The 26,928-nt window shown below is 54.1% G+C and overlaps 1 protein-coding gene across 6 annotated transcripts in view; it reads left to right on the forward strand.

Moving 5' to 3' along the window:
- magixb (MAGI family member, X-linked b) overlaps positions 1 to 26,928 on the forward strand; it is a 44,298-nt gene that overhangs the window by 1,691 nt on the left and 15,679 nt on the right. For 5 of the 6 annotated variants that reach the window (XM_088623943.1, XM_088623944.1, XM_088623946.1 and 2 more), the window contains exons 2-13: positions 6,697 to 6,821; positions 7,075 to 7,290; positions 8,424 to 8,713; positions 11,751 to 11,867; positions 14,779 to 14,898; positions 17,094 to 17,267; positions 17,817 to 17,979; positions 18,677 to 18,747; positions 21,057 to 21,227; positions 23,675 to 24,098; positions 24,197 to 24,858; positions 24,970 to 25,398. In XM_088623943.1, coding sequence (XP_088480069.1) covers positions 7,223 to 7,290; positions 8,424 to 8,713; positions 11,751 to 11,867; positions 14,779 to 14,898; positions 17,094 to 17,267; positions 17,817 to 17,979; positions 18,677 to 18,747; positions 21,057 to 21,227; positions 23,675 to 24,098; positions 24,197 to 24,858; positions 24,970 to 25,398 — 2,689 coding nt within the window. In that variant the 5' untranslated portion in view covers positions 6,697 to 6,821; positions 7,075 to 7,222. The remainder of the gene's footprint in view (positions 1 to 6,696; positions 6,822 to 7,074; positions 7,291 to 8,423; positions 8,714 to 11,750; positions 11,868 to 14,778; positions 14,899 to 17,093; positions 17,268 to 17,816; positions 17,980 to 18,676; positions 18,748 to 21,056; positions 21,228 to 23,674; positions 24,099 to 24,196; positions 24,859 to 24,969; positions 25,399 to 26,928) is intronic. The other variant, XM_088623941.1, reaches the window with a different exon arrangement.

Genomic DNA, 26,928 nt, shown 5'->3' on the forward strand with positions numbered 1-26,928 from the left:
ACGGTATTTATCGGGGTACACCAAGGTGTGGTACCTCCTATACCGCGATATGTTTTTAATTTACCGTCCGTGGTGACCGGATAATGCTTTTGTTTCCGCCGGGCCACCCTGAAAGCTATTTAAACGAGCCACAGCTGAGCCCGTTTGCCTGACAGTACAGGGAGACACAGTGTTGCATCTGCGATTACCGATTACCCAGAGCCATACCGTGTTTTATGAGGTGGTTTTACAACACGGTGGATGTTGAATCATTAACTGCCACGGACAGAAACCTGCGTAAATGAAGAGCGATCCTCTAGTCTGAAAAACTGAAAGTGACGTTTATTAAGCATTGAAAATGACCTTTTTCGAGGTGCTCATGGGGTAGGCTCAGCGTGTTTCTAGCTCAGTGGGTTGCCTAGTAGGATTTCCAAGAGAAAGCAGGTCGTTCTTCCAGACAAGTGATGGGTCGATCAGAGGTGTTCCCGGTGTTTTCCTGACAGGGATCTAAACTTATATGGAGATTGGAACCCATGTGTCCCCCTTTATACAGGTTGACTCATGACCGCCCGACATGGTGGTGTTCTTCCTGATGGGGAAAAAAAAAAACTGGACTGGCTGCTAGCCTTTCTTTTTGACTGTCCCCAGCTCAGCCCCGCTGCCTCCCACAGATCCCTAATGAGGCTGTGCGTGATGAGGACAGACAGCGGTCGCCTGATCCCAGACCCATGGCCTGCTCGCTGTGCCCATTGGGTAGCGTCTCCTGGACATGTGTGTGGTGCGGTGCACCCACATTGGTTTGACTCGGATCTCTGGGGGACTCTGCTATTGCTGGTTTAAGGGGGGCAGGCGCTTGACGTTTGTCTTTTTTGAGCTCTTGTCACTTCCATCAGGATCATCGGAGACCGCCCAGAGTCCTCCCCTTCATTAAACACGCAGCCCTGATACCGAGACAGTACCACCGATACACAGCACCCGCCTCAACGAGGAGCTGACACAGACACAGGGCTGCCTGGGGCACCTTGGGCTTGTGCAGGTTTGGCAGGATCTCGTGCAGATGTCTGATGCTGTATTTGTACCACTGAGGTGCGGAAGTGATTTATGAAAAGCTGGTTAAATTGTCCTGTTTTGGGGGACTCTGTTGTGTTCATAAGGCAGTGTTCTTATTGGTTCTGCACGGGCAGTAGCACTAGAAACAGTACTAGAGTATTTCATTGTATTTCTTTAAAATAATTTTAATTCGGTGGCGCAGGGGTCAGCTTTGCCACATTATAGCACTCGGGCCCTGAGTCCAATTTCAGACCTGGGGTGCTGTCTGTGTGGAGTCTGCATGTTCTCCCCGTGTTTGTGTGGGTTTCCTCCAACAGTCCAAACACATGCTGGTTGGCTGATGGGTGCTGGTAAGAGTGCGTGTGTGTCTATGTCTGTCTTCCCTGTGATGGACTGGCGTCCCATCCAGGGTGTACCCTGCCTTGTGCCCCAGCTCCCCTGCGACCCTGAATTAATAGACGTGGTCAGAAAATAGACGGATCTGATTTTAATTCAGCCGGGCCTCATTGCATTAGCCAGACCGGACCGGAAATCAAAACCAATTCATTTATTTTTTAATTTCATACATATACTTGTGTAAAATCATCATCATCATCAGAGGAACTTTTTTTTCCCCTCTGTGTTTATATGTGTCTGTTTTATTTTTATATACAGTATATACTGTATATTTTTCAAAAAAAGGTTTTTGTTGAGCGCGAGATTCGCCTCTTCGGGCTGGTCAGCTCTCAGAGCTCGTGGCAGACCCGTGTTGTCAGGGGTGCTGCTGGAGACAAGACTCTGAGAAAGTTTTTATCCTCCAGATGGCTTCACAGCGATCCGATTGTCTCAGCGGGATGTCACACTGGTGCCACTCGCTGTGCCTTTCACACCAAAGAGGACACTGGCTCGAAACATTGGCTGTGCTGCTTTAAAACTCCGTTAAGAAGATAGTCGCTTCTGTGTCCAGGCTTGTACAGTGTTGCACTATAATAATAATAATAATAATAATAATAATAATAATAAGACGAAGAAGAAGAAGAAGAAGAAGAAAAAGCGTGGATCTGGAAGGTGGGCAGTGTTTGACACAGAATCAACCTGAAGGTGGGGATGGGATCGGGGGATATCGGGTGTAGACCGGGACTCTGCACTGTTCGGGTCACCTTGCTGTCCCGTCCTGTCTGTGTCAGCACAGCCCCGGATACGGCACGCTCAGATTACAGCCTGGCTCCACTGAGTCTCTCCTGCGAAGTGGGAAGAGGGGGCCCTGCCTGACTCCTCATCCATTACAGGACTGGTTTCCAGTCCAGTCCAGGACGATCCCCTGCAGACTGGAGATCACAGGGGGTACCAGTCCAGGATGAGCCCCTGCAGACTGGAGGTCACAGGGGGTACCAGTCCAGGATGAGCCCCTGCAGACTGGAGGTCACAGGGGGTACAAGTCCAGGATGATCCCCTGCAGACTGGAGGTCACAGGGGGTACCAGTCCAGAATGAGCTCCTGCAGACTGGAGGTCACAGGGGGTACCAGTCCAGGATGAATCCCTGCAGTCCAGAGGTTACAGACTGAACCCCGAATCTTGAATGAGCCTTAGCCGTTTGCAAAGTGACCAGCCTACTTGAACCTGGAAAGATCTGGCCATCAAACATTGAATTTGAACCACCAGTGATGATGGAGTGATTGGATGGTCGTACCGCTCTCTCACTAGAAGGTTTCTACTGTTGTTTTGGAGGGGCTCCAGAGTACCGAACATACAGATCTGTTTCACTACAGGCCTTTGTGAAGACAGAGCCAGCTGTTCAGAAATGCCGTTGCAAGATTCATCAATCAATGAAAAAATAATGAAAGCAGATCCACTGTGGCAGGAACTTGAGGCTGAATGAATTCAAGTGACTGAGAATCCCTCTCGTCTTGCAGCTCTGTTCGTTTCGCGCTCGTGTGGTGAATGACTACGGGCTGCCATTCCCAGCGAATGAAACAATCGATTTTTATAGGTTTCGGCCTATAAACAACTTGCGGCGTCCGTTGTGAAAAGAAACACAACCGACCACCCCAGGCTTTTGTGCCGATTGGAAGGAAGGGCCGGTCCAACTTCAGCACAGCTCCGTCTGCTCACGCCCATTCAGAGTGGGGGTACCAGACTGAAATATCTGAAATACGAGCCCCCAGCCGGAGCCCCACGTGTCTGTTGTGTCGTGTGAAGATTTAGCGAGAGCACTCTCGCCTTGCTCTCCAGCCAACCCGCTGCTGAAAGCCTGCAGGCGAAGAGGCAGCTCACCCACACCGGGCCCAGCCGGGCTCCGTCAGAACACGAGACGGGTTCTGAGCAGGAGAAGTCTTGGGTGGCGATGGGCCCGAGGAGCTTGTCCTGGGTTGCTGCTCGGCCTGCTGGCTTCGTGCCTCCGCTGGTTGCAGGTGCTAAAACGACTGTTAAAAGAAGTGGGGCGCAGGCCCCGACGCCGGCGAGGGGTCCCTCATCTCCGCAGCAGTTCCAGCCGAGCCTCGGCCATCTGGCACGGGTACCCCAACACCGTGGCGGGGCGCACACCCCGTCTGCGGGTGGCGAAAAGCTCTTTTTTGTTTCCCCCTTTCATCTTGGAAAGGTGGCAAGGCTAATCTCATCCAGCTGCTTCCTGAAAGAAAGCTTGTTCCATTCTCCGCCAACCCTTTGTGTAAAGGGGCCGCTCCTGTTCTCAGTGCTTAACACATTTCCCTATTTGTGCAATATTACAAATCCTACATATCCTGCGTTGCTGCTCTACGGCTGTGTCCTCTCCTCTGGCTGTGTCTGTTGCCCACATTACCTCAGTCCAGTGCTGTTCCGAGTGCCACCTCTTCTCTGGATACCTGAAAACAGAAGTGCTCACGCTGTGTGCTCTGGAGATAAGGGCCCTTATTTTCCCTCTGGGCTAACTGCCCCTTCCCATGGTCAATGAATTAGAACAGTGGTTTGTGTACAGTTAGTACACCGGGAAAATCTGACCCCACTGCGTAGACCGTAGCACCTAAACAGGATTTTCCAGTTTTCCCACACTGAGAATTCTGCTCCCTGTGCATGCAGGTATGTGTCAGACCGAGCTGTGAGAGGCACCGCAGTGTTGGGGTCTGCTGTGTTTTGTGCCTGGTGTTGTGTCACTTATGCATTCTCTTTTTGTCAGGGCCTTGAATTCTCACCCAGCAGCTCTTTGACTGTCCCATAGAAATCCACCCGATCAGAAATTTCAGCGTTGTTCCTTTTTTTTGGAGGAAGGGGGTAATAAGATGCCCAAGTAATCCTACTTTTAAAGTGACCTTGCAGCCCAGATCTATTTCCAGTCACCAGAGGCAGTAGAAACTGACCTCTAATCGGACTGACCTCTGCAAAAATACCCACTCTCCACAGTGTGCTCCTCTGCCCACGTCTCCCAGTGTGAAATTACAGAAGGAGGAGAAGTGGGAAACAAGGGCTGATCCATGAAAACGGGAAACCGCAGCCGGCTGGAGACTGCACCCTCAGCTCTTTTCATGGCACAGACTGGCACGGCCGCGCGCTCCCACACCGAGTTCCCCACCCCGCCCGTTTCACCCCGCGGCTGAAGCACCGCTGGCCTGGAGGGGGGGGAGACGGGCCAGGAAGTTCAGAGCTTCCTGGGCGGAGCGGTGGCTCTGTGGCTGGAAGGTTGCCGGTTCGAATCCCGCGGCCGGCAGAGGAATCCTACTCTGTTGGGCCCCTGAGCAAGGCCATTCACCCCTGCTGCTCCAGGGGTGCTGTATAAATGGCTGACCCTGAGCTTCTCTCCCTGCCTGTGTGTCTCCTGGAGAGTAAGCTAGGGTCTGTGAAAAGACAAATGCCTAATAAAAGAAATTGTATAGGGCCAATAAAGTCATCTTACTGTCTTACCTACGTTCCTGTGAGCCCGCGGGACGGCAAGCTGCAGTGTGATAGGGATTCACCGTGCTGTAGGCCGTGACAGAGATTCACAAGGCAGGATCGTTCAAGATTCCTATTCCTGGTGTTACAGGTGTCAGGCTGTGCCATTTTATTTGCTTCCAGCATCCCTGGGGCTGGGACAGTAGATTCCAGCGTGAGTATGTGAGTACGTGTTAAATGAATCCGTGCTCCAGTGTGACGGAGCTGTGCGCAGACCTGGTGCCGCCTGATGTCTCAGCTGCACCCCTACTGGATATTCTTCCCGACCAGAACCCGTGTGTCTTGTGCTCAAGCGCTGCTCAGCAGGGGGTGTCAGGAGTGTACTGTGTCAGCCCGACACGCCCTGGTGTGGAAAAGCCCCAGGGTGAACAGGGATGAGAGAGGGAGCAGAGATGAGGGCTGTGTGTGTGTGTGTGTGTGTGTGTGTGTGTGTGTGTGTGTGTGTGTGTGTGTGTGCTTTCCTCATGTTCTGAAAAGTCCCATACGCTAGGCTGGTGTTTAGTACTCTTGTGTGAAACGTGTTCCTCTGCTTCTCTCCCTCTGTCTCTCACACACTTTCTCCCTCGGCCTCCTTGTTCTCTCTCTCTTTCCCTCTTTCAATCACTGTTCCCCACTTTCACACTCACCCTCTCCCTAACTTTCACTCTCCACTTTCACACTCACCCTCTCCCTAACTTTCACTCTCCACTTTCACTCTCACCCTCTCCCTAACTTTCACTCTCTCACTTTCACTCTCTCACTTTCACTCTCAATCTCTCCCTAACTTTCACTCTCACTCTCTAACTTTCATTCTGTCTCCCACTTTCACTCTCTCTGTCTCCCACTTTCACTCTCTATCTCACACTTTCACTCTCTATCTCACACTTTCACTCTCTCTGTCTCCCACTTTCACTCTCTTTGTCTCCCACTTTCACTCTCTATCTCCCACTTTCACTCTCCCACTTTCACTCTCCCACTTTCACTCTTTCTGTCTCCCACTTTCACTCTCTGTCTCCCACTTTCACTCTCTATCTCCCACTTTCACTCCCTGTCTCTTGCTTTCATTCTCTAACTTTCCCTCTGTCTCCCACTTTCACCCTCACTGTCTCCAGTATTGAAATTCAGCTTCAAAGAGCTTTATTGGCATAATTGGTGAATGACAGTGTTGCCAAAGCAGATACAGGCAACTCTTACATGAACATTTACAGACACTTACAGACATCACATCAAACAGACAGCTCGACTGTGAGACAGGATACTGGGCTGCATTCCGACAGGTGTGGGGATTTGGGGATTAGATTTCTTATTGTGGGGAAAAAAAAGTTTGTCTAATCCCAGAGTATTTCTCACAGTGCCGCAGAAGGTGCATCTCCGACTGTGTTGCTCTCCGCTGGCAATGGGAGCACAACGTGTCCTCTCTGGACAGACAGGTCCAGAGACAGAGACAGCTATTTTATTTTGACTCCTCTTTGTTTTCCTGGCTCACATTGTACCTGTTTAAACAGGACTTCTTTCAGGAGTCTGGGTTCTCTCTTGACAGAAAACCCCAAAGGACACACCATAGCAAACGTTTAATTAAAAATCCTAATTATAAACAGTTTTTAAATGAGAAACAAGATTCACTCTAATTAAAGAGCACTTGTCACATGCTAATAACTTGCCTCCACACACACACACAGTTAACTGTGTTTCTGTTTCTGAGGAATGTCCATGTGGGGCCCACAGTGGTGTTGGAGTCTGCTCCTTTGCGTGCCTGGTGTTTGTGCTGAGGGGGCTAACTCTAATCTGTGTGTGTGTTCCAGGCGTGAGCTGGCCTGAGGAGGCTCCCGTCAGCAGCCGGAGAGATGATTAGGTTTCTGGGTGAGCGTCGGACGACGTGCTTATAACGCAGGGAGTTTGAAACACGCTGGGAAGAAGAAATATAGAGGTTTGTATCCTGGACCGTGCAAGGTTTTCTCACCTCATTTACAGCTGCAGCGAAACTTTTGTTCTGAAAACCGGGAGGCGTTTAGAATTTGAATCCTGTCATCAGTCTGATTTAGACAAGCGTGCGCATGTTGGAAGGGAGGGAGGGGTTCACTCTTCCTGTTGGCTTTCAGTGTGCAGTACAGTGCTGCCAGTCCCTTCCTCTCCTTATGTTGAAGTGCCCAAGGGCCCCTGTGCATTTCTCCCTCTGCCAGGGACTGCAGTGGCCAAGGAGGAGAAGACAAACAGTACAAGGGGTGAGAGAGGTTCTGCAGTGGACTGGCGTCCCATCCAGGGTGTATCCTGCCTTGCACTCGTTGCCCGGCTCCCCCGCCACCCTGAGTTGGATGAATTGGTTAGAGGATGGATGGTGAGAGAGGTGGACAAGAAGAGAGAGGGACAGAGACAGGCACAGGCTGCAGCAGAAGGAGGTAGGGAAAGAGGCCGGCATCCAGCTGCCTGGGGCCAAATTCAGTGCGACTCCCCCTCTTCTGCTGCTTTGTCACTTCGGCCGCCCACTGGAGCTCAGCAGGAGTGAGCCTGGCCAGTACCTGGATGGGAGACCTCCTGGGAACAACTAAGGTTGCTGCTGGAAGAGGTGTTAGTGGGACCAGTAGGGGGTGCTCACCTTGTGGTCTGTGTGAGTCCTAATGCCTCAGCATAGGGATGAGGACACTGTACTGTAATAAAGGCTCCGTCCTTTGGATGAGACGTAATACCGAGGTCTTGACTCTCCGTGGTCATTAAAAATCCAAGGGTGTTTCTTAAAAAGAAGAAGTGATACCCCTGGTGTCCTGGCCAAATGGCTGGTCTTACCCTGGTCTTTACCAATCATGGCCTCCTAATAAGATCACTTTATTGGCCATATACAATTTCTTGTATTAGGAATTTGTCTTTTCACAGACCCCAACTTTCTCTCCATGAGACACACAGACAAGGGAGAGAGAAGCTGGGGGTCAGAGCACGGGGTCGGCCATTTATACAGCACCCCTGGAGCAGTTGGGGTGAAAGGCCTTGCTCGAGGGCCCAACGGAGTAGGATTCCTCTGTCAGCCACGGGATACGAACAAGCAACCTTCCAGCCACAGATCCTCAGCCACAGAGCTGCCGGAATCCCCCTCTCTGAACTGGCTTCATCACTCTGCTCTCCTCCCCACTGAGAGCTGCTGTGTGGGGAGAGGACTGGTGCAATCTGACTGCTGTCACATCATCCAGGTGTGGGCTGCACATTGGTGGGGGTGGAGGGGATCCCCATTACCCGTACAGCGCATTGAGTGGAGTGTCCAGAAAAGTGCTATATAAGTGTAGGGAATTATTACTGCTGCTTCATTTCTGTGACTTGAGTATCACCCGAGCTTTTCGCAGAGCAGCACAAAACATGACTGTAAAGAAAAAAAGCCTGCCCCATACTGCCTGAGCAGTGATCTCTCTGTCAGCTCTGTCATGGTAAGGCAGATTTGTGAAGTCACTTGCTCACACTTTTCTGTGTCTCTCCGCATCCGTGCGGAGCGGCTGTGCAGTGGTGTGAGTCGCCCCCTCCCTCTCTCTCCCCCCGTGTCTCCCAGCCTGCTGACGATGTCTAAGGCAGCGGTGAAGAAGCTGCACTGGCGCTCCAAGGTGCAGGAGAGCTTCGTTCCTCTGGGCGGGGCCTCGGGGGAGCTGGGCGTGTCCATAGGAGGAGGGGCTGACTACGGAGAGTTCCCGTTCGTCACGTCCGTGCAGGGAGGCGGGACCAACGTGGGCGACGTAATCCTAGAGATTGGGGGGACGCCTGTGCTGGGGATGACGTTGGGCGATGTTCGAGGAGTCCTTAACAGCTGTCCGCACCCCATCCGCATCAAGACTGTCTCTCCAGGTAATTCTGTCACCTCCTGTGAAGACAACCAGGCAGTGCTTCAGCAGTTCACACAGTTCGGTTAACCAGCAGCATCTGAGAGGGATATTTGATAGGTACACAGGCATGTCTTTGGACTGTGGGAGGAAACCCACACAAACACAGGGAGACCATGCAAACTCTACACAGACAGCACCTCAGGAATTGAACCCAGGCCCCCAGTGCTGCAAGGCAGCAATGTGCCGCACACAGACCTAGGGAAGCTAATCCGATGGGTTCCAAAAACACTGAAATGGTACAGAAAAGTGAATTAATTCGATTTTGTATTGTATTGTCTGGTTGTGTGCCTGTCCAGTTGTCCATTCTGCAGAATGACCTCATGTCTGGCAGCTGGCTGACAGCTCGGTGTTTGCAGTGCTCAGCAGAAGCAGGTGGAGAAAGAGAGACATCAGCTCTCTTTCTCTACCTCCTTTTTCTCTGGGAGCTCCGAGCAGAAGAGGAACTGCTGGGGAGCCCCGGTACTCCAGTACCCCGGTGCACATAATGATGACATATTTATAAAGCACCTTTTCAAACCCAGGGACACTATACATACAGTAGCATTAAAGAAAAAGACCCAAAAAAGGACAAGTGAAAAAAAAACAAACAAGAGCAGACAAGTTTATACAGATGGCATGAGGGGCCAGGAGCAGGCTGTCCTGGATGTTATAAGTGCATGAATCAGGCACTCAGCATCGGACGTTGAAGCAGTCAGTATGATCCTGATGAAACAGCTGCACAGAGCCCAGAGCTCCCAGGTGCGTGTACATGACTGTGTGTCGTGGCACCTCGGAGGCCTGGTCACCACAGTCGTCAGGCTTTCTGAGACTTGTCCCCCAGCTATGGAAAAAAGAAAATCCCCTCTTGTCCCTCTAACAACACGGGTGCCTTTAAGCAAAGGTGAATTTTTCACCAAAATGTCAGGTTCTGAGGCCTCTGTCTTCACTGTGAATTCCGAGTCGCCTGCCCGTTAAAAAACGACAAGTATTAAACCTAAAGAAAACTTGGAAACCCTCTGCTGTAAACTCACCAGCACTCTTTGGTCTCCAAACACAGACAGCCTTCCCAGCACCAACCTCGCGTGCTTGACGTTGAGGCTTAATTAACGGGGCTTGTGCTCTGTTCATTAACAAGCTGCACGTGGATTCAATTAACTTTGGGCTCCCCCAAGTAACTTCAGTTAACAGCAACAGGAAAAGAAATGCAGTTCAAGCTCAGAATATTCTGCTGGGTAAAAGCAGTGCAGGATCCTAGGCCTACAGTGGAGCCCTCGCACAACTTTACTCATGTGTGTGCGCACGCTGCACTCTGTACTGTGCTGCAGTGGGATTCCCTCACTAGGACAGCTGTGTCCCGAGCTCTGTGGGACAGCTAACGGGCAGCATTGGCGTCATCGCTATGCCAGAGCCTGCGGGTACCAGGCGGAGGTGGCACGGCAGAGGAACAGGGAGCAGTCAGGTGCATGCTGGGTAAAAGGAGTTACCAGACAGGGTGGCAGAAGAACAGGGAGGCATGCTGGGTAAAAGGAGCAACAGACAGGGTGGCAGAGGAACAGGGAGGCATGCTGGGTAAAATGAGGACCGGACAGGGTGGCAGAGGAACAGGGAGGCATGCTGGGTAAAAGGAGTTACCTGACAGGGTGGCAGAGGGATGGCCGGAGGAACAGAGAGGCATGCTGGGTAAAAGGAGCAACAGACAGGGTGGCAGAGGAGCAGGGAGGCATGCTGGGTAAAAGGAGGACCGGACCGGGTGGAAGTGGGCCTCACTGTGCAGACCGGGCCCTGCAGAGGTGTGGAGCTGGCGAGACGCAGGTGTCTGTGCCAGGCAGTGGTGTGACGGACTTTACTCTTCAGAGAAAGAGCGTGTGTGTCAGTCTTCTTGAGAAGGAGGTGGGCAGATGGGAGGCTAGGTTTATTTCCAGGTCTGTGAAAAACTATGAGAGCTTCAGTTTGTTTATTGTAGGGTCTTGTGCTTTATCTAGGCTTAGGAGTGTTTTCACATTTTTCGGTGCTTCCTTCTCTTTTTCACTTTACTCACAATCTGTATTGCTCTTTATTCACAGGCTGGTTCAGATTAAGCATCCTCGTTGTTTATTCTTTAGACTTGTGAAGTTGTATGGTTGTCCTCTCTATCTAACAGAAGATCTTGCTAGCTCTGTCTGTGCTGAAGTAGCCCAAGATACTGCACTCTGGTACAGCTACCTGCCCAGGTGTATTCAGCAGCAGACATTCTGTGTGTATTGTAGCCCTGCCCTCTCTCTCTGCCCTGTGCTCAGTGCTGTGTGTAATGTCTGTTGCTGGACTCCAGACTCTCTCTGCCCTGTGCTCAGTGCTGTGTGTAATGTCTGTTGCTGGACTCCAGACTCTCTCTGCCCTGTGCTCAGTGCTGTGTGTAATGTCTGTTGCTGGACTCCAGACTCTCTCTGCCCTGTGCTCAGTGCTGTGTGTAATGTCTGTTGCTGGACTCCAGACTCTCTCTGCCCTGTGCTCAGTGCTGTGTGTAATGTCTGTTGCTGGACTCCAGACTCTCTCTGCCCTGTGCTCAGTGCTGTGTGTAATGTCTGTTGCTGGACTCCAGACTCTCTCTGCCCTGTGCTCAGTGCTGTGTGTAATGTCTGTTGCTGGACTCCAGACTCTCTCTGCCCTGTGCTCAGTGCTGTGTGTAATGTCTGTTGCTGGACTCCAGACTCTCTCTGCCCTGTGCTCAGTGCTGTGTGTAATGTCTGTTGCTGGACTCCAGACTCTCTCTGCCCTGTGCTCAGTGCTGTGTGTAATGTCTGTTGCTGGACTCCAGACTCTCTCTGCCCTGTGCTCAGTGCTGTGTGTAATGTCTGTTGCTGGACTCCAGACTCTCTCTGCCCTGTGCTCAGTGCTGTGTGTAATGTCTGTTGCTGGACTCCAGACTCTCTCTGCCCTGTGCTCAGTGCTGTGTGTAATGTCTGTTGCTGGACTCCAGACTCTCTCTGCCCTGTGCTCAGTGCTGTGTAAGTAATACCTGCCTGTGTCCGTGTGTCCTACAGGCTCCACCCTATGCAAGGACCTGCGGCTGTACCTCAGTAAGTGCTTCACCCCTGGGTCCATGGACAGCCAGCTCCAGCAAGTCATCCGGGAGAACCTGTACCTGCGGGCCGTGCCATGTGAGTGGACAGCGCAGGGCAGTGAGTGACCAACTGTACCACAGAGCCATCGGCACTGAACATACTGTCACCCTGTGCGGGGGTGCAGCACCGTCTGCTGTTAGCAGAGTGAAGGGGGTTGTAGGTGCAGTTGGCTGGAAAGTTAAGTGCTCTGGCGATCTGCTCTGTGTCAGGTGCAGCCCTGTGAGAAGCTGCGTGTCTGAGTGTGTCTGTTTGCTGAAGGTGTGAGCAGAGTTACAGGGGAGGTCATAAACAGAGCAATCCGTCATCCTGGCCTGTAAGCCAAACCAGATCTCTTCACAAGTCGAAAGTTCAGCTGGAAGAGGGAGCTGCTCTTGGCTGGATGCATTGGACCGTTTCCATAGCAACCTACTAGTGTACCATGCTGTTCTTTTAATGAGAGTGGCAGCTTTCTCCCTCCATCTCTCCCTCTCCCTCTATCACTCTCTCCCTCCACCCTCCCTCTCTCCTTCTGTCTCTCCTGCCTCATCTCTCCTTCTATCCCTCCATCTCTGCTTCTCCCCATCCCTTTCTCCCTCCATCTCTCCCTCTCCCTCTATCACTCTCTCCCTCCACCCTCCCTCTCTCCTTCTGTCTCTCCTGCCTCATCTCTCCTTCTATCCCTCCATCTCTGCTTCTCCCCATCCCTTTCTCCCTCCATCTCTCCCTCTCCTTCTATCACTCTCTCCCTCCACCCTCCCTCTCTCCTTCTATCTCTCCTGCCTCATCTCTCCCTCTATCCCTCCATCTCTGCTTCTCCCCATCCCTTTCTCCCTCCATCCCTCCCTCTCTCCTTCTATCTCTCCTGCCTCTTCTCTCCCTCTATCTCTCCCTCTATCCCTCCCTCTGTCTCTCCTTCTCCCTTTCTCTTTCCATCCCTCCCTCTCCCTCTGTCTCTCTCTCCCTCCATCCCTCCCTCTGTCTTTCCTTCTCCCCATCTCTTTCTCCCTATCCTTCTCTCTCTCCCTCACTGTCTCTCCCTCTCTCCCTTTATCCCGCTGTCTCTCCCTCCCTCTTCCTCTCTCTCACCCTCTACCTCCCTCGACCTCTCTGCCTCTCTGCCTCTCTCTCTTTCTCCTCCTCCCCTCTCTCTCCAGCTCTCTCACTGCCTCGGCCCCAGTCTCTCTTCCCCTCCACTCTCCCCGAACGCTCCTTTACTGGCAGGATAATGTGCTGTAGTTGTGTTGCCAGAGTGGTTATGCAATACTCTCAACAGCACATTCCATGTTAACATCGTGACCGTTTCTTCAGACCAGCAAGCACGCTGAGTAGCTCCTTGCAAAGTGATCAAAGAAATACATTAAAGGCAGACTGAAAAGCAGCACCATGGTAGAATCAAAAGTTGAAATCACACATTATGAATAAGGTAAAATAACAGCAGTATACGATAATAAAAATCAGGAAAATAATACATGTTGAGCATATGTAATTAATACAGTACGTAAATTATAGAACACAGCTCAGCTCCTATGGAGCCCTCAGACTAGGACAGCAGCCACAGACTGGACAGAGTGGTCACTGTGAGGCCCTCAGACTGGGAGAGCAGCCACAGACTGGACAGAGTGGTCGCTGTGATGCCCTCAGACTAGAGCAGGAGACTACAGACTGGTCAGTGTGGACAATGTGAGGGCCCCAGACTGGAGCAGACTACAAACTGGAGAAAGTTTTGTCACTGTGTGGCCCTCAGGCTAGGACAGCAGCCACAGACAGGACAGAGTGGTCACTGTGAGGCCCTCAGACTGAAGCAGGAGACTACAGACTGTACAGAGTGGTCACTGTGATGCTCTTAGACTGGGGTATGAGACTACAGACTGGTCAGAGTGGTCACTGTGTGGCCATCAAGCTTAAAAACAGTGCAATAGACTGAAGAGAGCCGTTCATTTTTATTCTGGGATTTGATTCTGCCTCAGGAATTTTGTAACTGTTCTGTTGTTTAGTTGACTGTAACTCTTAGTCTGTCTCACCCAAGTCAGTCCTGTTCAAATCTGCTTCTTTGGCACAACCTCACATTTGCATTGTTGCCAAAGTAGTTTCAGAGCTGAAAACCAAGCAGTACATTATGTAATAAGCAGTTGGTGGGCATGTTTTTGATTTTCAGAGATAAATAAATAATACAGTAAGTAAACAAGTGAAATACACAGGCAAAAAAGAAATGAAGAACTAGTGTTAACTTTTGTGGATTTATATGAAGCTTTTTATCCTCAAGGATCTAAAGAGCTTTCCACAAACAGTAGATATTCCTTACTGAAGTGCAGACCCACCTGGGAGGCACACAGTGGCCATTTTGCACCAGCAGCCCCACCTGGGAGACACACAGCAGTCATTCTGCACCAGCAGACTCACCTCGGAGACAAACAGCGGTCATTCTGCACCAGCAGCCCCACCTGGGAGGCACACAGTGGCCATTCTGACATACTGTAGGGATGCTTGTGACATCATATCCTGTTTGTGACATCACATCCCATGTCACCACTGTGTCGTTTGTGTTTCCCCCGACCCTCTGGAGTCGCAGTCCAGGTGTGGACAGTCCAGTCTGCTCTGGAGCCACTGCCCAGGTGTGGACAGTCCTGTCCTCTCTGGAGTTAGTCCAGGTGTGGACAGTCCTGTCTGCTCTGGAGCCCCCTCCCAGGTGTGGACAGTCCTGTCCTCTCTGGAGCCGCAGTCCAGGTGTGGGCAGTCCTGTCCTCTCTGGAGCCGCAGTCCAGGTGTGGACAGTCCTGTCCTCTCAGTCAAATGTCCTCTGGGTATGTCTCCGGGTGGAGTGTTCTTTGTTTTCACTAACGGCTCTGGGAAGCCAGGAGCTCTACAAGGACAGGTCTGAGCCGAATCAGTGCTCACTCTCCCACGCACCGATGAGCGCCTGTGTCCCCGCCGGCCTCGGCGCTGAAGTTTCCTCCTCTCCTGGCCGCAGGCACGACCCGGCTGCCGCGGGATGGGGAGATCTCGGGCGTGGACTACAACTTCGTCTCCGTCGAGGAGTTCTTCTCCCTGGAGGAGTCCGGAGCCCTGCTGGAGAGCGGCAAGTTCAAAGGTGGGCGCAGGGCGGAGCTGGACCTCACTGCTGGGTTTCGGTCTGGCCAGTGTGCCTACCCGGAGGGGAGCAGGACTCCCCCTAGAGGACAGAGCGCGTGTGTGCCGAGGGAGGGGCCGGCCTGTCGGGTCGGCTGGTCGGAGCGCTGGGCAGCAGTGACCCCTGGTGGCCGGCTGGGGGCCGGCAGCCTCTCGGTGTCGGTGTTGAGAGCTGCTGCTCTCCTCCCCTGTCCTGTAGGAGACACATGGCGTGGACAGTGCGTGTTGTCGCAGTGCCCTTGCGCTGGTGTGAGAGCCACGGCGGGGAACAGAGCCCGTTCACACAGTTTGGAAAACAAATGTGTGTGTGTGTGTGAGAGAGACACACAAAGACACACAAAGAAATGTGAAAAGAAATCTTCACATTATCACATCACTTTCATTAACCTCTTATCCAGTTCAGTGTCACGGTAGCCCAGAGCCCATCCTGGGAATCTTGACATTTCAGGTTGGTGTAAAGACATTTGCTCCACAAGTGCATGTGAGTGGCCTTCCCATCTTGTTCCTCCAGTGGACATACTCTGTAGGGCCTGATGCAGACGCTCCTACATACGGCCGAATACTGACACTGCAGATCAGCATCCATAAGGCCTGTTTTTGTGAAAGATGTGACACAGGAAATCTGTGTCGGGGAGCCCCCCAGGGAGAGTTTGCATGTTCTTGTTTGTGCTGTGCTTGTTCGTGCTGTGCTTGTTCGTGCTGTGCTTGTTAGTGTTGTGCTTGTTCGTGCTGTGCTTGTTAGTGTTGTGCTTGTGGCGCTGTGCTTGTTAGTGTTGTGCTTGCGCTTGTTCTGCTTGTTGTGTTGTGCTTGTTTGTTCTTTACTTGTGTTGTGCTTTGTGGTGGGTTTTGTGCTTGTTTGTGCTTTACTTGTGTTGTAATTGTGTGTGTTGTGCTTGTTTGTGCTTTACTTGTGTTGTGCTTGTGTGTGTTGTGCTTGTTTGTGTTTTACTTGTTGGGTTCATTTCCTGGAGAAAAGCTGCTTTTCTCAGTAATCTCCTGTGTCCTCCTGGAGATCAGGGGTTAGAGTCTCTTGTTCGACAGCAGGAATTACAGAAAGGAACACGAAAATAGATGAAAACCAGAATCCCCACAGGGGCTTTTCTGCCCACACCTACTGTGTGTGAGCATGTGAGTGTATGTGCACGTGTGTTCACGTGTGTGAACGTGTGTGAATGTGTATGCAAGTGTGTGTGCGAGTGTGTGAATGTGTGTGAAAGTGCAGGTATGTGTGAGTGTTTGTGAAAGTGCAGGTGTGCGTGAAAGTGCAGGTGTATGTGAGTGTGAATGTGTGTGAGTGTGAAAGTGCAGGTGTATGTGAGTGTGAATGTGTGTGAGTGTGAAAGTGCAGGTGTATGTGAGTGTGAATGTGTGTGAGTGTTTGTGAAAGTGCAGGTGTTTGTGAGTGTGTGAAAGTGTGTGTGTGAGTGTTTGAATGTGTTTGTGTGAAAGTGTAGGTGTGTGTGAGTGTGTGTGAAAGTGCAGGTGTGTGTGTGTAAGTGCAGGTGTGTGTGAATGTGTGTGAAAGGGTGGGTGTGTGTGAAAGTGCAGGTGTGTGTGTGTGAAAGTGCAGGTGTGTGTGTGTAAGTACAGGTGTGTGTGAATGTGTGTGAAAGTGCAGGTGTGTGTGTGTGTTTGTGAATGTGTGTGAGTGTGTGTGAAAGTGCAGGTGTGTGTGTGCCGATGGCTGACACAACCGCAGGGCCTGTGTAGCTCAGCCTTGTCCCTCAGCCCTATTGCAGTGGAGTTTCTGTCAGCAGGGACTGAACCCTCATCTCTGGCCGTTGCTAAGCCTGCGAAGCCCCGTGAGTCGCGTTGCTGGTGTTTCAGACAGATGTACGGACAGCTGGAGGGCTGCACCTGTCCCCTCGAGCGTGCTCCCCGCCACACACCCCTCATGTCCGCGCGGCCGCCTGCAGTCGGAGAGTTTTAATCACTCGGGCTGACCGATGAACCCCCCCTCCCCCTGCTGCCCCAGTGTGCCCCAGCAGGCGAGGAAATCCGACTGTTGCCGGGAGAATCCTGGTCACCACATGTGTCCTGCGTGTCTGGATCAGCCCTCTCCAGTCAACTCCAGTCCAGTCCAGAGTAACCCAGTCCAGTCCAGTCCAGTCCTCAAACCGACAGGCTCGTGTCTGTGTCTCCCCTGTGTCACTCAGGGAATTATTACGGGACCCCCCGCCCTGTGCACATCGGCCCCGAGAGCCCCCCCATCACCTACCAGGAGCACCGCAACCTGCTGAGGAACTTCCGCACCCGGAGCAAGTCACTGAGCAACCTGGAGAAGACCGGAGAGGAGGGGGAGAACAGCGAGGAGGACTCGGGACTGTCAGGTAGGACAGGGAGGAAGAGGAGGGAGAGGGGAGTGAGGAAGAGGGACAGGGAGGAAGAGGAGGGAGGGAAGGATGAAGGGGAGAGGGGGAGGGATAGGGAGGAAGAATTAGAGGGATAGTGAGGAAGAGGAGGGAGGGAGGGATAGTGAGGAAGAGGAGGGAGGGATAGGGAGGAAGAGGAGGGAGGGAAGGAGGATGAAGGAGAGAGGGGGAGGGATAGGGAGGAAGAGGAGGGAGAGGGATAGGGAGGAAAAGGAGGGAGAGGGATAGTGAGGAAGAGGGGGGAGGGAAGGAGGATGAAGGGGAGAGGGGGAGAGATAGGGAGGAAGAGGAGAGAGGTAAGGGAGAAAGAGGAGGGAGGGGGATATTGAGGAAGAGGAGGGAGAGGGGAGTGAGGAAGAGGAGGGAGAGGAAGAGGAGGAAGTAGGGGGAGAGGGGAGTGAGGAAGAGGAGTAGAGGATGTAGAGGGAGAGGGGGGTGAGGAAGAGCAGGGGGAGGGAGGAGATGCGATCCCAGTGACTCGCGTGCCTGCTCCCTGTGTCTGCGCAGGAGGCTCTCTCGGGGTGAGCAGCGGGGCTCCTCCCGGCCTCTCGCCCAGCCAGTCGCGCGACTCCAGCGGGGGCGACGGCAGCACCATGGAGAATGGGGGGGCAGGTCTCCCCGAAAACTGGGAGATGGCCTTCAGCGACAGTGGGGAACCCTATTACATTGAGTGAGTGTGGCCTTGCTGTCTGCACTGCAGTGCAGTATGTTACCTTACCATACGGTACAGTACAGCGGAGTATAGCTCCACACAGTACTGCGCACTGTAGTAAACTGTGATATAGTACAGTACAGTGGAGTATAGCTCCATACAGTACAGTGCACTATAGTAAACTGAGATATAGTAAAGTACAGCGGAGTATAGCTCCATACAGTACAGTGCACTATAGTAAACTGAGATATGGTACAGTACAGCAGAGTACAGCTCCACACAGTACAGCGCAGTATAGTAAACTGAGATATAGTACAGTACAGCGGACTATAGCTCCACACAGTACAGCATACTATAGTAAACTGAGATATAGTACAGTACAGTGGAGTATAGTTCCATACAGTACAGTGCACTATAGTAAACTGAGATATGGTACACTATAGCAGAGTACAGCTCCACACAGTACAGCGCACTATAGTAAACTGAGATACTATAGATATAACTGTTCAAAGGTCATTTAGCGTTAAGATAAAGAACTTGTTACCCAGGACGTTTTGGCTCTGCACTTAGCCAGTGTGTCTGGTCCTGAGCTTTGAACGCTTGAAGTGTCTTACTGAGGTCCTGCTGGGTCTGCAGCAGCAGGTACCTGCAGGTCTCTGCACGCAGCTTCTTGAGAACCGTCTCGCCAGCTGACTTTCTTATCGTTCCACTGCAGTCACACCTCCAAGACGACCAGCTGGCTGGATCCGCGAACGCAGAACAGGGAGTCTGTGCCCAAGCCTGAGAGTAAGGGAGGCCGCCGCCGGCTGTGTGACTCGCTGACCTCTGACCCGCGCGCCTGCACCGCTCACTGCCTTCACAACCGCTGCAGAGCAAGAGCAAAACGCTTACCTGCATTGCTCACAGACTCTTCCCCCTTACATTGTCCACTTTTCTGACTCACTCTTACAAGCCCTGCGTATAACCTGTAACGTACGTTTACATGTCTGTAAGATCTGTGAAGAAGGTGCAGTCACACTGACTGAGAAACACTGTCATGTCTCGAGAATGTGCCTCTCTCCCCTCCCTGTTTCAGCCAATGCTCTGTTCTCTCTCTTTATTAAGTTACTTCTCCTCCCTCTGTTTTTTTCTGGAAGTTTGCTCAGCAGGAAGACTTGCTGTCCTCTTTCATCTCTCACCCTCCCTCTCTCCTGCTCCTGTGTGCTGAAGTGTGAAACACAGGCACATGCAGTGCTCTCCGCTGAAATGTGAAGGCCCCTCTCTGCTGTCTCTTCCTCTCTCCTCTCTGCCCGTCAGAATCCAAGAACTTTATTGGCGTGACAGACGGATTACAGCCTCGCCAAAGCAGATACAGTTAACACAAGGTTGATAGACATCCATCCCTTCTCTAACTACTTCTTACAGTTCAGGGTCACAGAGGAGTCAGAGACTATCCCAGAAAGCAATGGGTGCAAGGCAGGGTGCCCCTCTCCATCACAGGGCACACACAGACACAAACACACACACTCACACCAGGGCCAGTTTTCCCAGAAGCCAATTCACCCGCCAGCATGTCTTTGGAAAGTGTGTGGAAACCAGAGCACCTGGAGGAATCCATTGCGAACACATGTAGAACATACAGTCTCCAAACAGACAGCACCCCAGGGCCACAACAGACCAGTCAGCAGTGCTGACCACTGTCTCCCCATGGTGCCCCGCTTACAGAATGAAGTATTTGAGAGTCCCAGTCCCTGTTCCTCAGGCTGGGACAGGAGATAACACACCAGGCAGCAGCTCTGTTGAGTTTCCCCCCCCCCTCTAGGACTGGGAGCCGTTCTAGTAGGTGTGGGAATTCTGGGACGAGGTTTGTTATTCTAGGGAAGAAGCTTTCTCTAACCCCAGAGTATTTCTCACAGCGCGGCAGAAAGTGCATTTCCGTCTTTGCTTCTCCCTGCCGGCCACGGGAGCACAGCCTGTCCTGCCTGCACATCTGTGTCTCTCTCTCTCCTCTCTCTGCTGCTGGCCTGTCATCTCTGTCTCTGGGGATTAATGACATTCTGGACTCAGATGCATGAGCTCCCCGCGCCTCTCCTCCCTCAGAGGAGAGAGACGGCGACTCCGGAAGGCACTGTCCTACAAACCATGGAGCCGGGCCTCGATGCCCACCAGATCTCAGTTTTCCCACACTAAAACGATAGGGGCAGCCTGGAATTTGGAAGCGAGCAGGGACTGAGGATGGGCTGATGAGTGCAGAAGTGGAGCGTCAGTCCTCCTGTCTCTCGGGACAGGGGCCTCAGTCCTCCTGTCTCCAGGGAGAAGGGCTCACACTTTCCCGTACAGCACTGGGACAGGGGCAGGCCCAGTCCCGGATTCTCCCTGTGTGGGCACTGGCTTCCGACTGAGCATCACTAGGGATGGTTTCACTGGGGGTCCTTCCTCTCTGTGGAATTGATTAGTATTGATTGATCAGCAGCACTAGGGATTGTTCAAGTCTGACACTTCATTCAATTCAAGATCCCCACACAACTCTCTGTTCTGCCCTGACACTGTTAATGTAATATCCCTCTCTCTTTCTCCCTCTCCTCCCTCAGGCGGTGTGTCTGCAGGCCTGTTGTGCCCCGCTGGTCTGTGTTTTGTATTTTGTCTCTGGGCTATTCTGAGACTGACTTGTCTGTCTGTCACATGAGTCTGTGTGTCTCAACGTGGCTCTAACTCTCTTCCTTCTCCCCTCTTTCCCTCAACCCTCATCATTATTCTTTTCCTCCCACTTTTCCTGCCTTTCTCCCATCTCTCCTCTCCCATCTCTCCTCTCCTCCCTCCATCTCTTCTCTCCTCTCCTCCCTCTATCCTCTTCCCCCTCCATCTCTCCTCTCCTCACTCACTCTCTCCTCCCTGTCCCTCCCTGTCCTCCCTGCCTCCCCCCGTCCCCCCCGTCCCTCCCTGTCCCTCTCTCTGTCCTCCCTGCCCCCCCCCGTCCCCCCCGTCCCTCCCTGTCCCTCCCTGTCCTCCCTGCCTCCCCCCGTCCCCCCCGTCCCTCCCTGTCCCTCTCTCTGTCCTCCCTGCCCCCCCCCGTCCCTCCCCGTCCCCCCCTGTCCCTCCCTGCCCTCCCCTGTCAGAGACGCCGGTGTTCACAGACCAGCCCAGCCAGCTGAAGGGCTACTCCATCCACACCCGCCTCTCCAAGGGTCCGCGGGGATTCGGCTTCAACATCGTGGGGGGCAGCCGGCCGCGGGAGTTCCTGCAAGTGTACAGCGTCACCCCTGGGGGCCCAGCTGCACTGCGCACAGGTACCACAGCGCTGGGGAGGGGTTCATCTATACTTAGAGCCCACCCAGTTTGAACAGGGTGCTGCTGTGGTAAAACAACCCCTTTACAATAAGGGGTACAGTCACTGTACCTCTTACACTAGGAGCTACAGTCCCAGTACAGTAGACCAGTCCTGTTACAATAGGGGCTACAGTCCCAGTACAGTAGAACAGTCCTGTTACAATAGGGGCTACAGTCCCAGTACAGTAGAACAGTCCTGTAACAATAGGGGCTACAGTCCCAGTACAGTAGAACCGTCCTGTTACAAAAGGGGCTACAGTCCCAGTACAGTAGAACAGTCCTGTTACTATAGGAGCTACAGTCCCAGTACAGTAGAACAGTCCTGTTACAATAGGAGCTACAGTCCCAGTACAGTAGAACAGTCCTGTTACAATAGGAGCTACAGTCCCAGTACAGTAGAACAGTCCTGTTACAATAGGGGCTACAGTCCCAGTACAGTAGAACAGTCCTGTTACAATAGGAGCTACAGTCCCAGTACAGTAGAACAGTCCCGTTACAGTAGAGTCACAGAGTCTTATGTTCTCAGAGAAATTGTGTATACAGTGTTTTTTTATAAGCTATTAAAAAAAAAGGGTTAAAACAGAATACATCAAAAACTTTTCTGAAAGTTTTTTTTAATGCACATCAAAAGTCTCCAGCGCTCTGTCTACCATCACCACCAGGGGGCGCAAGCCTCCCACACTCAGGTGACCCTGCAGTGAAGCAGTCTCCGAAAACCGGTGTGGAGTTTTGTGATGAGAGGGGCTGACTTTCATACGGCTGTTCTGAGAGGAAGATGTTTCTTCGATGCAGAGAGCTTTTCTCTGCCCCTCTCTGAGCAGCTGATACCCGGGGCTGTTCAGTAATCCAGTCACCTGACCCTGTATTTGCCCAGGTGGGCCAAAGCAGAGCAGCCGCTGATCTGCAGGCACGCCCTGGAAACCCGCTGGCTCAGCTGGGCCCTTCCCTTCCCTGGGACAGTCTCTAGAGTCCAGCAGCTGTGCCCCACCTGGGATTCGAACCCAAGACCTCTCACCACTGTGCAGGAGAGCACACTGTACTGGCAGAGTGTTTGTGTAGCTTTGCCAGGGTGTTTCTGTGCTTCTGCTGTAGTTTTCAGCAATTGGCGGTTTTAAACATGCCATTTCAAGATGCTGTTATAATAATTATAATAAAAATTGCTAACACTTATATATTGCATTTCTGGACACTCTACTCAAAGTGCTGTACAGGTAATGGGGGTCCCCTCCACCCCCACCAGTGTGCAGCCCCACCTGGATGATGCACCAGTCCTCTCCCCACACAGCAGCTCTCAGTGGGGAGGAGAGCAGAGTGATGAAGCCAGTTCAGAGAGGGGGGTTATTAGGAGGCCATGATTGGTAAAGGCCAGGGGGGGGAATTTGGCCAGGACACTGGGGTAACACCCCTACTCTTTTTGAGAAACACCCTGGGATTTTTAATTACCACAGAGAGTCAGGACCTCAGTTTTACGTCTCATCAGAAGGAGGGCGGCTTTTTACATTGTAGTGTCCCCGTCACTATACTGGGGCATTAGGACCCACACAGACCACAGGGTGAGCGCTCCCTGTTGGCCCCCCCAGCAACCTTAGTTTTTCCCAGGAGGTCTCCCATCCAGGTACTGGCCAGGTACTGGGTACTGGGAGCTGCAGGGGGACACAGCCGCTGGCCGTTTCCTCTCTGTGCTTCAATGAGCTGGACTCGGCTCTTCCTGCGCCACGGGGTACTGGGGTGCGACTGTCCGCCCCGGCCTCCTCTCCCGCTCCCTCTGTCTCGCTCGCTCCGTCTGCCCTCTCCCCCTGCGCGCTCCCACGGAGGCCGCGGAGCCGGCGGGAGTAATCCGCCTCCATCCCCCATTAAGCGGATCTCCCAATCCCTCTGATCCTGGCGGCTTTGCGGTGTAATCTGGGTATCGGTGGCACGCGGGCCCCCCCCGCAAGCCTGAGGGCTCGTGCTCTGGGTTGTACCGGCTTGTACAGCATGGGGTACCTGTGCGTGGACCCGCCCAGCTGGGCCCCCCCAACCTTTTTCAGCATCTGACCTCTCCCTGACCTTTCCTGTGCTCCCGTGAGCTGGGGTCCTGGTTTTGAAGATGGCCGCCGACGTCATGAATGTCAGAATCCTTTCCAGCGGGACGGCGCGTGTCCCCGCCTCCCCCAGTCAGGTCGTTCGGAATAATAGCTGCAGTCCCAGCGGCCTGATGGATGGCCATGGCTGTAGCAGCAGGGCTGTAAGTATCGGCGGTCCTGTACTTCTGTAAGCGGCCGTATTGATGGCAATCAGCGTAATGTGTCTCTCTGCCTCTCTCCTTCTCTCCCTCCACTCTCTCTGTCTGCCTTTCCCACGATCCCCTCTTCCTCCCTCTGCTCTTTCCCCTTTCCCGCTGCTGACTCCCTCTCTCTGTCCGTAGCCGACATCCTGGTGTTCATCAACGACGCCTGCGTCCTGGGGCTGTCCCACAAGGAGGCGGTGGAGATGCTGAAGTCGGTGCCGGTGGGCCAGAGCGTCGACGTGGTCCTGCGCAGGGGGTACCCCATGCTGTACAACCCAGACGGCTGCCCCAAGCTGCGCGTGGACCCGCCCCTCCCCGCCCAGCCGGGCCCCCCGCCCCCCCCCGACGAGGACCCCGACGCGCTCCTGCCCCACCACGGCATCCCGCCGCACCTCAACGGGAACGCCTACTGCGGCGCGCCCGGCCCGGGCCTGGACGCCAACGGGAACGCCGCCGCCCCCCCCGCCCCTGCCGCCGCCGCCGCCCCCCCCGCCGCGGGCCGTCAGCCCCCCCCCGCCCCCCCGGAGCGGACCACGTCCTCGCAGAGCGACGGCCAGCAGAGGTCAGGGCCTGGGGGCGCGCGTTGGGAGGAAGAGCGAGGCAAGAGCCCTTCCTCACCCTCACCCTCACCCTCGCTCTCTCTCTCTCTCTTCTCCGCAGGGCGGCCATGATCCACAACCAGAACAACAACTCCCTGCGAGGGCCCCCCCGTCAGGGCTTAGAGGGGGGAGCCCAGTCGGCAGCCGTACCCCCCACTGCGGGCAAACACCCTGTGCCCAAGCCTGCTGACCTGGGGGGGTCAGGGGCAGCAGCCGCCACGGGGGCAGGGGGTGCGGGGGGGGCGAACACGAGGCTGGCGAAGCCCCCGAACCCTCTCTTATTGCCCCCTCCGGCTGCAGTGAGCTACAGAGACCAGCAGCAGCAGCAGCAGGCACAGCCCCAGTGTGGCTTCGACGGTTGCCCCGGCAACAGCATCAGCACCAACGGCGTCAGCCCCGGCGGGGGCGCGGGGACTGGCGGCGGCCTCTCTCCGGGGGCCGCGGGAGGAGGAGGAGGAGGAGGTGGGGGGGAGCTGGTCCCGGTGGCCGTGGGGCGCAGCGAGCAGGGGATGGGCTTCAGCGTGACCGCGGGGGGCCAGGGGGGCCGGCTGGCGGTGGTGAAGAGGGTCTGGGACCGGCGGCAGTGCCCCTCCCTGCAGCCGGGGGACGCCATACTGAAGATCAACGGGGCCGACGTGCAGAGCCTGAGCTTCGCCCAGGTGCAGAGGGTCCTGCAGGAGCACACGCATCAGGGGGAGGTGGTCCTGCTGGTCTACAGGGGAGGTGAGCTCCGTCCTCACATCTGCGCGATGGGGTCCTTCGGTCTGTGAGAGCTACTGGTTATCATCTACCAGCTTTTCTCTCTCTCTCCCCTCCCCCCACCCCCCACCCTAGGGTCCCTGCGATCCCCGCTGTCTCCCGGGATACCTAAAAGGACCCCCCATCTCTTACAGCCGCTCGCCCCCCAGAACGGTGCCCCCCCTGGTGGTGGCGCGGCGTTGCTGCCCTCCCCCGAGGGCTCTGCCCCCCAGCCGGGCACGACGGGTGGGGCCCCCGACCTCGCCCCCGCCGCGACACCCGACCTCATCCCCTCGCCGACCTCCCTGGTGCAGAGCACCAGCTTCCTGGACTCGGTGCCCGTCACCCTCACCCTGGAGCCCCGCGACTGGCTGAGCCCCGAGGAGGGGGGCCGGGGGGCGGCGGGCGGGCAGGGGGACTGGCACGGCGCCCTGGTGTCCCGCACCGTGGAGGTGGAGCTGCGCCGGAGGGCGGGCGAGGGCTTCGGCTTCGTCATCGCCTCGCAGGACGCGGAGAGCGGCCGAGGTAGGGGGAAGAGGAGGAGGAGGGTGGAGGGCGAAGCCGCACGGGGCAGGGCGACCGCAGAGACGAGGAGAGAGAGAGAGAGAGGGAGTAACGAGCCGTCAGACGCTGTTCTCCGCTTTGCTGCACACAGACAGCCCCAGACACGCACGCTCTCTCCTCCTGAAATATTTATGCAGGCGTCCTCACAGACCAAGTAAAGGTTCATTCCAGGCTGAAAAGAGAAGAAAGAAAACACCACGTTTCAGGTGGCGACACCTGAAGAAGGCTCCGCAGCCGAAACGTTGCGTTTTCTTTCTTCTCTTTCCAGCACGGAATAAACCTTTACTTGTTCTTTTGCAGCCTACGCGTGCCGACGCGGCCACCCGCCTGAACTACATTCTCACAGACCTGTGCGCTCCGGCCCAGCCTCACCCGGCTCCCTCTGCCTCTAGTATTAATAGCGTTTTTTGCTGCAAGGAAGACATAAAATCAGTCTCCCATTCAACAGCAGATTCACCCCTTCCAGCTTCTGCGCTGGGCTACAGGTGTTTGTTTCCAAACCAGGAGCGAGAGTCTGATGTCTCGATTGCTCACACCAGGTCTCTGTAGTTGATGCACCGTTGTGGGAAGGGGGGTAGTTATGTTAAACTCTGGATATACAAAACACCTGCAGTGTGAGACTGAAAACAGATCTCTTAATTAGTCTTCCTAAAACAGCAGGACACTGTCTTATTGCCCCTGTGTGCGGTGGGACAGCTCACGTGTGGCTGGATAGCGCGCAGCTCGAGACACAGAAAGGTCACTTTCCAGGCTCATTCTGTCCCCTGTGTTAAAGTGTTGCTGACCTTATTGTGATTTTATTCAGTGATTTACCTCACCATACCTGCACAACTGTTCCTTGTCCTCACATTTCATGAGAATAATGCAATACCATTAGACACCTGGCACGGGTCATACCCTAGACGGAAGGGGATTGGTCTTCTAAGCAAGGAAGCAATAATTCATCCTAAAATATTGCCTGGGCGGCACAGCGGCGCAGTAGTTGGCCTTGCTGCTTCTGAGCACTGGGGCCCTGGGCTCAGTTCCTGGGGTGCTGTCTGCGAGGAGTTTGCGTGGGTTCTCTCCAGGTGCTCCGCAGGGACATGCAGGGAGGTGTGTGTGTGTGTGAATCTGTGTGTCTGTGTGGGCGCCCTGTGATGGACTGACGGCCCGTACAGGGTGTACCCCGCCTTGCGCCCGCTGCTTGCCAGGACAGGCTCCCGCTCCCCCGCGACCCTGAACTGGGAGAAGCGGTTTAGAAAACGAATACAAGCACGGAAAACACCTCCCTTAACTGGCCTGCTTTCACACACTGGCCTGTTGTACATCCCAGCACAGTGCTGGTCAATCACCATCTCGGACTCCCACCCTCTCCTGCCCAATACCCTCTCCATCTTTCTCTCTCAGCTGGGCTCAGCCCCCTCCCCTCTCTCTCTCCCCTCCCTCGCTGCCGCCCAGGCTCAGCGGGTGGATTAACGTGCCGGCAGCGCTCTCTCAGCCCATCAGCCACTG

Source organism: Lepisosteus platostomus, chromosome 3 (assembly GCF_059453375.1).
Source record: "Lepisosteus platostomus isolate fLepPlt1 chromosome 3, fLepPlt1.hap1, whole genome shotgun sequence".
NCBI lineage: Eukaryota > Metazoa > Chordata > Actinopteri > Semionotiformes > Lepisosteidae > Lepisosteus > Lepisosteus platostomus.